The sequence below is a fragment of the Marmota marmota genome, unplaced genomic scaffold (genome assembly GCF_001458135.2).
Source record: "Marmota marmota marmota unplaced genomic scaffold, marMar, whole genome shotgun sequence".
Taxonomy (NCBI): domain Eukaryota; kingdom Metazoa; phylum Chordata; class Mammalia; order Rodentia; family Sciuridae; genus Marmota; species Marmota marmota.
In genome coordinates, this window is record NW_026000077.1 from 2,849,771 (window position 1) to 2,862,920 (window position 13,150).

Genomic DNA, 13,150 nt, shown 5'->3' on the forward strand with positions numbered 1-13,150 from the left:
ATTTAAGTCAAATGACATGAGTTCTGCCAATAATATATCCAAGAAAAATATGATAGAAATACACACAAAAAGAAAAGTATGATTTTATGATACAACACATAGCCCGGGTTCGATCCTCAGCACCACATACAAACAAAGATGTTGTGTCCGCCGAAAACTGAAAAATAAATATTAAAGAATTCATTCTCTCTCTCTCTCTTAAAAAAAAAAAAATGTAGTACCTCCTTGACTATGTTTGGAACATAACTAGCAAATGATCTAGCAAACCCAAGTCACCAGTTTACAAATAATTGTTGTCTTCACTTTCTGCACAGTTTCCACAAACCCTGGAATCTCTGAAGTGGTAAGAGTTTTTAATATGCTGATTTTTTTAATGACTGATTGCTTGGGGTCCAGGATAGCCAAGGAAACCAACAAGAAACCAGCCAGATGATTAGAGGGTTAGACCTTCTAGTCTTACCCTCTAAGCTTAAAGGAAGAAAAGAGGGTCTGAAGGTTGAGTTGATTACAAATGGTCGATGTCTTTGTCCATAACACAGTGAAGCTACCTAAAAACTTAAGACAGGACTTTGAAAACTTCCAGGTTGCTGAATGTGTAGGCAGTAACAAGCCTAGAACAGAAAGAGACTGGAAGCTCTTCCCTATGTGACTCATTTTTGAGGTGTTCATGTGTATTATTTAAAATATCCTTTATAATAAATCAGCAGTAGTAGGTTAAGGATGTCCCTGGGTTCTGCAAGTCACTCTAGCAAATGATCCAGCAAACCCAAGTCTCATCAGTTTACAAATGGCATCTGAAGTGGGTAGTCTGTGGGACTAGACTCTTAACCAATGGGATCTGATTCTGAATTCCAGACAGACTCCTAATTCCAGCTGGTATCAGAGAACTGGTCAATGTGAAAGAAAAAATCCACACAAATGGTTGGGGTCCTGTATTAAGCATAAAAGGAGAAAAAGGTTACTTTTTCCCATATTCAGGTAGACACATCAATAGATTATTACTCATATCTAAGTCCGAATTAAGAAATATAGTGAAGGAAAGGGAAGGATCAGAGTAAACTTTGAGATGGAGGTAGTTGAAACTACTCTTTCTTTTCCTTTTTTATTCCCCTTGGGTTTAAGCCATGCCCAACAAAGCTATTTTTCATGGGAAAAAGTATAACATCTTCCTTTTCTTCTTGCCAGTCACCATCAATTTAGAATACTATATAAGAAACCTGGAGAAGAGGCCCGCCTGCCACACGGTAGCCCAAAGACCCAGAGGAGAGGTACATATAAGCTTGAGGCTGCCACCACCACAAAACTGGGTATCACCGCTTTTATCAAGGGACAACAATAAGGACCTGATAAGACATCATCAAGGTCCCTGTGTGCTGGCTGCACCAAAGGTATCACTACTAGGGGAGCTAACAGTTATCCTGTTGCTGAGGTAACAGGGAGTCTTGCATGGGGTTGCCTATCTCTTGTTTCTCCTACTAACAGCCAACTTCTTATGATTATCCCTCTCACTTGTCATATAATCTAATACCTCCATATTCTCACATCCTACTTCATAAACATCTCAGCCAATCCCCCAAACCCCTCTTCTACAATTAGAAACTGTAAACCATTATACAAACCTATTGACTATAAGGTAGAAGATATCCAAGCTCATCATTTCTGATTAGCAACAAAACTGTATATGTAAAAATAGAAGGTAACTGATATATGCCTACACGTTGGGTACATTGAGTGCTGTAATATTGATCTATCCATTAAAAGTGAGGTATTAGTAACCTATAGAGACACTAAAAGACAATAGGGCAGAAGCTAAAATATCTCAGATCTACACTGCAAGAGAGGAAGACTCATAGACATCATGAAAAAACAAGGGAGGAAAGTGCCCCAAACAAACCAATATACTACAACAATAGAATCCATAGATGGTGAAATGTCAGGAGAGGAGTTCAGGATATTCATAACTAAAATGATTTGGGAATTAAAAAAACGACCTAAGTGAGTAGATACAGGCAAAAATTGATCACTCCAACAAAGAGATGAGAGAGCAAATACAACTTGCAAGAGATTACTTCAAGAAAGAGATAAAGATACTGGGGAAAAAAATAGTAATACTTGAAATGAAAGAAACAATAAGCCAATTAAAAAACTCAATACTTAGCATCACCAACAGCCTAGATCACTTGGAAGTCAGGACCTCAGACAATGAAGACAAAATATACAATCTTGAAACTAAAGTTGACCTCACAGTGAAGATAGTAAGAAACCATGAACAGAATATCCAAGAATTATGGGATAACATCAAAAGACCAAACTTAAGATTTACTGGGATAGAGAAAGGTTCTGAGATTTAAACCAAAGGAATGCACAATCTCTTCAAAGAAATAATAGCAGAAAATTTCCCAAGCATGAAGGATGAACTAGAAAATTAAATACAAGAGGCCTAAAGAACACCAAATGTACAAAATTACAACAGATCTACACCAAGACACATTAAAATGAAATGCCTAGCATCCAGAATAAGAAAAGACCAATTCGGATCTCAGCAGATTTTTCAACACAGACTCTCAAAGCTAAGAGATCCTGGAACAACATATACCAAGCTCTAAAAGATAATGATGCCAAGCAAGAATCTTATATCCAGCAAAATTAAGCTTCACACTTGACAATAAAATAAAAACCTTCCATGATAAACAAAAGCTAAAAGAATTTACAACAAGAAAGCCTGCACTACAGAACATTCTTGGCAAAATATCCCAAGAGGAGGAAATAAAAAACAACAATGAAAATCTGCAACGGGAATAACTACAATAAAGTAAAAGCCAACCAAAAGAGAAAAGGTCAAGCTAAATATCAAAAACAAACAAAAATAACCTGTAATACAATTCATGTCTCTTTCAACTTTTTAATAAATTTTACACAAAAAAATTTAACAACATCATCTAATTTTTCAGATTTTTGTTTATTTCATATTTTTTGTTTTCCATTTCTCTTCACAAAGTTATACATATATGTTCTTTAAAAGTTTTAGGATTTTGTTATATTTTAATATATAATTAAGCTGGTATGTGTATCTACATTGCCTATGATAGGAGATGAGGTATATTTTACTCTCTTATAATTTAAAATCCATTATTCAAGATTCAAGGATGAAAAAAATCAATCAGAGTTAAAAATTGTTTAATAAGGTAATTATAAAGGTAAGGGCAAGGTTGAGGGTATCTAACAAATTTTGAGAAGCACCTTTCCTCCTGTAAACTTGGAGAGGTAAGAGGTGAAATGAGAGCCATTATAAAAAATTTGTAGGAGAAGGTGACCTAACTGAAGTTATTCCCACCAAAAGCATGTAGAAACCAACTCACAGTATAAAACACCTCGCTCTACTCTTGAATATTCTAAGTTCATCTCTTTGGTGTCCCTTTCTGATGGAACTCAACAAGAAACCACATAACAAGGGGACTTATCAGGCAGCCTACAGCATATGTCTTACCAAAAGGTGAAAGATGGAGAAAAGAGCCAATATGGCAGCCACTGGTTACATGAGGCCACTGAATATTTAAAATATGTATATGTATAGTGTGCTATGTGTTAAATAGATATTAGATTCCAAAGAATTACTAGTACAAAAAAAATGGACATAAAATATCTTACTAACAATTATTTTTTTTTTTACAAATTATGTTGGCAATCCATTGGGTTAAATGGAAATATATTAAAATTAATTTCTCTATTAAAAAAATAAGTAAAGGACAAGGTAACACATTCTGTATCTTGACAACAGTACTATATATCCATATATGCCGTCTTTTTTACACTTGTGTTATCAAAATTCATATAACTATAAAACTAAACGGAGTAAATTGCCCCACATATAAATTATAATCTCAATAAACATGACTTTAAAAAAAAATCTAGTTCATGGTGTTTTAACAATATTGGGCATATACTAACCACCTAATAAATAATGGTTATTATTATGATTCTTGAAAACAACCAGCCTCAAGCTGTTTCATAGTGAGGTAGGGAGGGGAAGCATGGGAGGAATACACAAACTCTAGATAGGGCAGAGAGGTGGGAGGGGAAGGGAGGAGGCATGGGGTTAGAAATGATAGTGGAATGAGATGGATAGCATATCCAAAGTACATGTATGAAGACATGAATGGTGTGAATATACTTTGTATACAAAGAGATATGAAAAATTGTGCTCTGTAAGTGTAATATGAATTGTAATGCATTCCATTGTCATATAACAAACCAGAATTTAAAAAAAAAAAAAAAAAAAGGAATGTAAGTGCTCAAAAAAAATACCTCACTACATCTCTGAGAAAGGTAATCTAATGTCTTAATGAGACCATTTCAAAATAATCAGTAAGATTTGTCCCTAGGGGATGAGATTATGGCTCAGTGGTAGAGCAATCGTCTAGCAGGTGCAAGGCCCTGGGTTCGATCCTCAGCACCACACATAAACAACGGTATTCTGTGCAACTACAACTAAATAAATAAATAGACAGACAGATAGGATTTGTCCCTAAAGGTGAAGGCATCCATAAGATTAGTCACTTCAAGTAAAATATTAGCCACATTCCAGGTAAAATAAGACATTTCTGAACAGAACAAACTAAGGCTAATACAGGATTAGTAAGTATTCTTTTAGAGTAGTGAAAGTTGCCATTAAAAAAAGAACAAAAAGCATTTCCTTTTACAATCAAATTTGAGATATTCTATCTACTGTACTTTATATACCATATGGGGGAAAATGAGCACAGAGATTAAGAAGAGTTTTGAAACCTGAATGTGAGTGCTTAAATCCTGATTCTAGCACTTACTATGGGACCCTATACAGACCACTAAAGCTTTCTGTGGGGAGATGGTCTCCCTTTAAAACAGTCATAATGCCAGTACATAACTCATGAATAGCTGCTGTGAATTAAAGGAGCATTCAACATTCAGAAAAGTGCCTGGCACAAACTGGGCGTGGTGTCGAATGTCTATAACAATCTCAGTGACTCAAGAGGCTGAGGCAGGAGGATCTCAAGTTTAAGGCCAGCCTCAACACCTTAGTGTGACCCTGTCTCAAAATAAAAAAAATAAAAAAGACTTGGAGGGGGGGGTGCCTGACACAAAGTAAAGATGCAATAATTATTAGCAATTAGGACTATCAGATCCAATTAACATGAATGAATTCATTAAAGAAATCATACAGTTGCACACACCTACAATCCCAGCTACTCAAGAGGCTGCCGCAGGAGAATTGCAAATTCAAGGCCAGCCTACACAAGCAACACAGTGAGGCCTGGGGACATATACATATACATACACACACACATACACACAACCTAAGTATGGTTAAACTAATTTCTCCTAACCTTTCTTGACAATAGATTCATAAAACTTATTTCCATCCATTAGAAATATTGTTCTTTGAAACAATCTTTTTTTAAAATAGTTTTTTAACTAAACATAATAAAAACATGTTCAAAAATTCTAGACTATGGATAGACTAAATAATCTTTTTTACTTGTAATACACAGGTGCCATGGAAGGTGGGAAAATTTATAAGAATTTTCTTATATACCTGACTTAAGACTTTCAGTACAGTTTCAAACAGTTCAGATGAAAGGGACTTATGACGAGTGAATAAATATTACTAATTCTCAAGACAAAATATGGTTAAAATACAAAGTTGTGTATTAAAAGAATAACTAAGCTTAGTGCTTGTATTTATTTGGCTGTTTATAAATCCCTAAGTTTCCTGCAAATAACACATCTAATTTGAAATCTATATTTATGCTTTGATGTTAGATATCAATTAGCTGTATTTATGAGAATGTCAGTTAACCATCCATGAGGACATTGCTTTACAGATTATAATCCATAATCTAAGTACGTTACAGTTGGAAATAGCTTATTTGAACCACAGGAACGACAAATAAATAATATAATTCCATTCTTGCAAACCCAACCCTACATAATGATACATTTTGACAAATATTCATAAGACAGTCAATTAGACATGAACATGAAAACAAATAATTCATCAATCAACACACACTACTTTAAGAAATAAAACACACAAAAGTTAGATTTAAAATGCTAAGGGACAAAATTGGGGGTCAATATTTGCTTTAAGAAGAATAAGTAATTTTTAAGCACTCAATAATTGAGTATGACCTCTGTACCTATGTTCTTTGTGTTCCAATAGTTGACAGTCTCTACATGTCAATCTATCGCATGTTTCACAGAAGAGTTTCAACTGTTCTTGTTTGTGTACAGGGCAGAAAACAGGGCGCTGACCAGATGCTCCAACAGACTCTGTAGCAAAATTTAAAAAAAAATAGTTTTTTAACTAAACATAATAAAAATTTTGACTAATTTTCTAAATTCTTATTGATGCTAGTATCCAAAACTTATAAAAAAGTAGAAAAATTGTATAGAATCAAAAGAAAAAGGTTAAAAACACATGTGTCTTACCTGAAACATCTTCTTTTTTCCTGATCAAGTGATCTTTAGTGAATTTTACTCTTTGATGTGCTTCAATACATGTCTTACATAGCCACTCTCCACATTCTACACAAAAGCCAACGGCACTTGCATTGTCTTCACAACTAGTACATACCTGAAAGAATATTGATCTATATTAAATTTACCAAATAGAGATCTACAAAATAAAATAGGGAAAACTTTATAACTGGGTCTCAAATACACTGGTTAATTCACTATACAAAGAATAAAATTATTCTGTTATCTATTTATCTTCAACAAAATCCTTTTCCTTATATATCAAACATTTAAGTAATAAAAAAATCTAAGGCTTAGAACACAAAGTCTATGCAAAACTTGACTTTTAAAGTAATGACTTCAGTTTTATTTAATGTTTGAGAGTAGAGAGCCATCCTTTATTTTCAATTTGAAACAGACCTATCTATAGCAGTACTATCCTAAACTACTTAACTATCCAAACACATTTTTCTTATAATTTACATTTTCATATCAAGACATTACTATAAAGAAAACTTGAGAAGCATACCTGTTCTGATTTCTCATCAGAACTGCTAGGAGCTTCTGATGTGTCCTTCACAAAATAGTTATCCACAAGGTCTATCTGTCTGCATTCTTGGCGGCATACTGGGCACCGTATTACACCAACTACAACACAAAATGGCAACATTAAATAATATTCTTCAAAAGAAATAAAAGGAATTTGTGAATGATCAAAACCATTCATTTATCACACACAAGATCAAAGTAATGAGCAACAAGAGAACTATGTAATATAACCCAGAGTTATTTCAGGTGCGGGGCATACCCTAGAGGAAAGAGAAAACAAGTGTTAATATGCCCTCAAAACAGTGTTTTGTTTTGATTATTGTAAGATGCAGTTGGCAGAATGGCCCCAAAAGAAATCCTTATCTTTGAAACCTATAAATGTTACTTTACCTGGCAAAAGGAACTTTGCAGATGAGACTAGATTAAGGCCCTTGAGATTAGAAATATTTCTGGAATGCCCAAAAGGCCCTAAATGTAATGAATTGATACTATAAGAGGGAGGTACATGCAGATTAGACTACAGATAAGCAGAAGGCAATTGGTAATGGAAACAGAGATTAAAGTGTTGTACTTTGAAGATGAAGGAAAGATGGACCACTAGAAGCTGGAACAGACAAAGAAATAGATTTTCTCCTACCAGAACCTGTGGAAGGAATCAATCCTGCCAAAACTTTGGCTTTAGGCAAACCTAAAACTGATTTCAAACTTTCAGCCTCCAGAACTATAAGTAAGACATGTGTTGTTCTAAGACATCAAGTTTATGGTTATTTTGTTTACAGCAGCTATAGAAAACTAAAATACAATCTTATAACCTCAAATTATGACTTGGTTTAGAGATACTTTAATTTATGCTACTGTGGGAAGATCATTTATACTACCAAAACTGCTGAGGTAACATAACATTTTTTAAAGTTTAAAGAACTTTAAAAAAACACCAAAGTCAATACAACAATCTACTATGTATCAATAAAATTGAAGATAAGAATGAAAATGACATAGTCCTTGCCTTTACAAAAGAGCTAAAGAGGGCTGGGATTGTGGCTCAGTGGTACAGTGCTTGCCTAGCATGTGTGAGGCACTGGGTTCAAGTCTCAACACCACATATAAATACATAAATAAAATAAAGATCTATCAACAACTAAAATTTTTTAATTAATTAATTACAGCTATTGTGTCCATCTACAACTATAAAAAATTTTTAAGAAAAATAGAATGATTATACAGGAAATACGTATAATTAACTGCGGCAAAGATATGGGAGCAACTATTTTTATTTGTGGGTGGGGGGTGGGAGGTTTTACTGGAGATTGAACCCAGGGGCATTCTACCACTGAACTATATCCCTACCCCTTTTTATTTTGAGACAGGGTCTTACTAAATAACCCAGGTGGCCTGGAACTTGGAATCCTACTGTCTCAGCCACCTGAATAGGTGGGATTACAGGCCTAAACCACCACACCCAGCTGTGACTAACTCTTAGAAGGTAGCTTTTTGCTAAAGAGATTATGCTCACCTGGAGTCTTAAAGAATAAACATGAATTTATAGTGTGCAAGAAAGTATTTGCTTGGCAGGCCTGAGTTAGTCAAATTTTGCACATTCTTAAGGCCTGTCTCAGAACTGGAGATGACCTTTGAACCAATGGGATGGGCTGCCTGAATAAGAGTTTTTATTTTTTTATTATTTTTGTTGTAGTTGGACACAATACCTTTATCTTAATGTAGTGCCAATAGTATGACTTAGGGAGAATGCCTGTTCTAGTATACCAGAGGACTACTGCATTCATATTGACTTCTGGGTGGATTGGCATCCATAGTTGCTGCTGTCAGCTATACAGAGGCTGCATCCCTTAAAGATTGATCCCCTGCTAAAAACCCTAAATCCCAAGGCTCAGGTGAGATTCCCTGCTTGGCAATATGCTGTGTACTGTCCCACATTTTTTCCTAGGATAGTTAAGTACCTCACAGTTTAACTACACTAGAAGGGAACATCTGAAAGTTTGCATCTTCTTTCTCTAGGACACCTTTTGTCTTTGCCAATTTCAATACGTATCCTTTCACTATGACAAAACTGGAGTCTAGCAGTTTTTCTGAGTCCTGAGAATCCTTCTATTAGATTATCATTTTCCAAGTTGACAGGACAACCGAACTCAACTAAGAATGGAAAAACAGATGCAAAAAGGATAGCATACATAAAGTTCACTAAAGATAAGGGGCTATAAAAGATAGCATAATATATGTATATATACACACATATAATTGCATATAAAAATATTTTAAAAGTTAATGTAGGGGGCTGGGGTTGTAGCTTGGTGGTAGAGCACTCGCCTAGCACATGTGAGGCACTGGGTTCGATTCTCAGCACCAAATAAATAAATGAATAAATGTGTTGTGTTCATATACAACTATTTTATTTAAAAGTTAATGTAAACCTTGCAACACCTAACTAAAGGAATATTTTTGTTAAAGAACACAAAATATGGAGCAACAGTCTATGCTCACAGTAAGACAGACTCAAATTGGGATTGGGTATGTTGCTCAATGGTAGAATGTCTGCTTAGCTTTCACAAGCCCTGGGTTCAATCCTCAGGATCCAAAAAAACAAAAAAAGATACTGGACACAGTGGTGCACACCTGTAATGCCAGCAACTCAGGTGGTTTAGGCAGGAAGATCACAAGTTAAGAGTCCAGCCTCAGCAAATTCAAGGCCAGCATGGTCAATTTAGCAAAACCCTGTCTCAAACTAAAGAACAGGGCTGGGGATATGGTCAGTAGTAAAGTACCCCTGGGTTCAAATCCTAATACAGGGGTAGGGGGAATGTCAATATGATCAAAGTACTCATTATTCCTGTGTAAATGGATGATTCAATGTTATCCCAGTTATTCTATTTCTTTTGAAGCTCAACAAGCTCTCTGGTTCTTCAAAATTTTCAATTTAATCTAGCAGGCTGACAACACAAATTCACCTTTTTCTCATTCGAAATCCCCATTAAAATATTAAGAAATTTAGAAGATTAACACACTAACCCTGGGAAAAAAAACTTGAAGGTGCACAAAGGGGCAAGGCTCACAAATCAACAAGTAGCAATTTTAAGAGAATTTAAATGGAAAAGGATAACTGAATAGTGAAGAAGAAACCCCTCCAAGTGTACATCAGAAACACAAGGATATACCTAAGAAAGACTCGTTTGCTGAAAAGTTTTTCAGAGAAGCTTAGAATTCAGAAACATGAGATTAAGGAAGTCCCAGTGAGACATAAGGTAATAAATGCAAGCCTAAAGACATCAGCAAACCCCACTAATTAATCTATAAGAACAAATTGCACAGCAACCAGTATGACTGATCCCTAAGACAAAACAGTTGAAATTTGCTTAGGGATCATTTTGTTATATGCTTCTTTAATTATCAACAAATCTTAAAATTATATAAATGTCTGCATTTAAAATAAGAGCTATTTTACACTTTTCAAGTGAATTCGTGAATGAGTAATTACTGTATAGAAAATGAGCGTGCTCCTAGCTTTATCATTCAGTGCTAATTGCCATGGTGAGTTCTGATCATTATACAAAACTGACATTCAAGCTTCAAAGCCAAACCTAGTGGCCAAAATATCCCTTAAGCTGATTTCATCATTTCAAAGACTAAGTTCTGAGAGACCCACTTGTGCTTTCTAAATTGGTGTCTTTTAAATGCCAATTTGCTAAAAAGTTTCATTTGGGGATGAGGGGAGAGATGCGCCTCTTTCTAAAAGGCAAAAACAGAATTGGACTCAGTGGTAGCACACTTGCCTGACATGCCCAAAGAGTTGGGTTTAATCCCCAGCGCTATAAAAAACGAGAGGCCAAAATATATTATTAGTCTACAAAGTAATTTGTCTTCAAAGTGTTAAGTGGAATTACTTTCAGTAAATCAACTGGTATACTTAAATGACTGCATAGAACTGAAGAGATGTGGAAAGGTGGAATGACACCCTCTCAAACATATAAAATGGCTAAAATTAATAAATTTAAAAAGTGGGCTGGGTTGTGGCACAGCGGTAGAGCACTCGCCTAGCACCACATTAAAAAAATAAACAAAATAAAGGTATTCTGTCCAACTACAAATTATATATATATATATATATATATATATATTTTTTTTTTTTTTTAGTGTNTGTAGTTCAGTTGTAAAGTGCCCATGGGTTCAACCCCAAGTACCAAAAAAAAAAAGAATTCCAAGAAAATCTCTGCTGGCTGGTACAAATTTTTTTCAGCCTGATTCATAAAAATTGACTTATAAAAACTACTGCAGGAACTGAGATTGTAGCTCAGCTGTAGAGCACTCACCATAGTACGTGCAAGGCCCTGGGTTCAATCCTCATCACCAACATAAAAATAAATAAATAAAAATAAAGGTATGTGTCCAACTACAACTAAAAATATACGAAAAAAAAAAAAAAAAAAACTACTCCAAACATGTGAACTTTACTTTCCGCTGCCTATGCCCCTTGTCTAATGTTTCCCAGCTCGACCTTGCTATATCCTGCACTTCTGTCCTCACTCAAGAATTCTAGTTTCCATTTGAGAATGAAGGCTTTGCTGAAGATAGCAGCCAATCATGGTCAAATTACATTTACATTAATATAAGATTTTACTATAAAATTAATATGTATTAGTTCATTTAGACCTGTTAAAGTAGGTTCAGTGACTCTCGGTGACTCTCCACACTGATAAGGAGAAAGAGGTTCAGTGAGACCAGGAAACTTTCTCAAGGACATATGGTGATATAAATGGTGGAGGGGGCCCGGCAGGACAGGCAACATCTGAAACCAAGATGTGAGGGACTACAACATGAGTCCTTTTTTTAATTTTTTTTTTTTTAGTTATACATAACATTAGGATTCGTTTTGACATAATTATAAAAGCATAGAATACAATTTGCTCTAATTCAGTCACCAGTACTTCCCCTTTCTCTCCTTTCTTCTCTACTGACTTTTCTCCTATTTATTTAAAAGGTTTTTTAAAATTAGTGTCTTGTGGATATTCACATATGTACATAGGAAAGTTAGGTCAGATTCATTCCACTGTTCTTCCCTTATTCCATCCCTCCACCTTCTACCTCAACCCTTTCCTCTGCTCCACTGATTTTTCTTCTATTTTAATGGAATTCTCCTACCCCGCTTTATTTTGGACTAGCTTCCACATATCAGAGAAAACATTTAGTCTTTGACTTTCTGGAACTGGCTTATTTCACTTAGCATGATAGTCTTCAGTGGCATCTGTTTACCAACAAATGCCATAATTTCATTCTTCTTTATGGCTGAATAATACTCCATTGCATATATAAACCACATTTTCTTCATTACAGAATGAGCTCTTAAAAACTATGCTAACCTACCTTTCTAATTAAAAAGTTGGTCTATTGCCTATTAATAACAAAATAAGATTAAACTAAGACTCCATAGTAATATAGATGATTATAATTAGAGATGAGGAAAAATCAACTGGCACAATAAATGACTGCATGATGATGGGAGTAGTATTAGTTACAGTAAGGAAGAAATTCAAAATTGTAGATGATTCTCAAGCTTCTGGTGTGGGTCATCCATGAAAAATTATACAATTACTCAATGAAAAAAATGTATTTTCACCAAAATGTAATGAGTAGGCTTTAAGTACATCCTACTTAACTAGCACAGTTGTGAATCTGAGGAGTCTGTATAAAACCCACCAGTACATAAGTAATTCAAATCTGATAAGGAGTTATGATTACTAAGGAAAAACCATGTCAAGGACAATACCTCGGACTGAGATGTAGCTAGCTACAGAGCCTAACGCGCACAAAGTTCTGGGTTTAATCCTGAACATCACCAAAAGAAATTAAAAAAGACAGTACCAATATTTATTAGTCTATCAGAAGAAAAGGAAGTTTCAGATTTAGAAGATGGCTTTCAGACACTGTCAACTGCAAATCCCATGATGTTAACATCAAAATAAAGTATACAAACATATATGTATAACTGAAACAAGAATCAAACTACTTTTCCATTTATGGTCAACTTGTCATCACTCTTATCGATTTACTTTTAGAATTGCATACTTTTTTTTTTTTTTTTTTTTTTTGATGGACA

The 13,150-nt window shown here is 34.7% G+C and overlaps 1 protein-coding gene across 2 annotated transcripts in view; it reads right to left on the reverse strand.

Annotated features, from left to right (window-relative positions):
• Positions 1–7,180, reverse strand: part of Trim33 (tripartite motif containing 33) — a 73,485-nt gene extending 66,305 nt beyond the window's left edge. For both annotated transcript variants that reach the window (XM_048814544.1, XM_015502147.2), the window contains exons 1-3: positions 7,025–7,180; positions 6,469–6,613; positions 6,177–6,309 (exon numbers count right to left, since the gene is read on the reverse strand). In XM_048814544.1, the coding sequence (XP_048670501.1) occupies positions 6,177–6,309; positions 6,469–6,613; positions 7,025–7,165 (419 nt within the window). In that variant the 5' untranslated portion in view covers positions 7,166–7,180. The remainder of the gene's footprint in view (positions 1–6,176; positions 6,310–6,468; positions 6,614–7,024) is intronic.
• Positions 7,181–13,150: the final 5,970 nt, after the last annotated feature.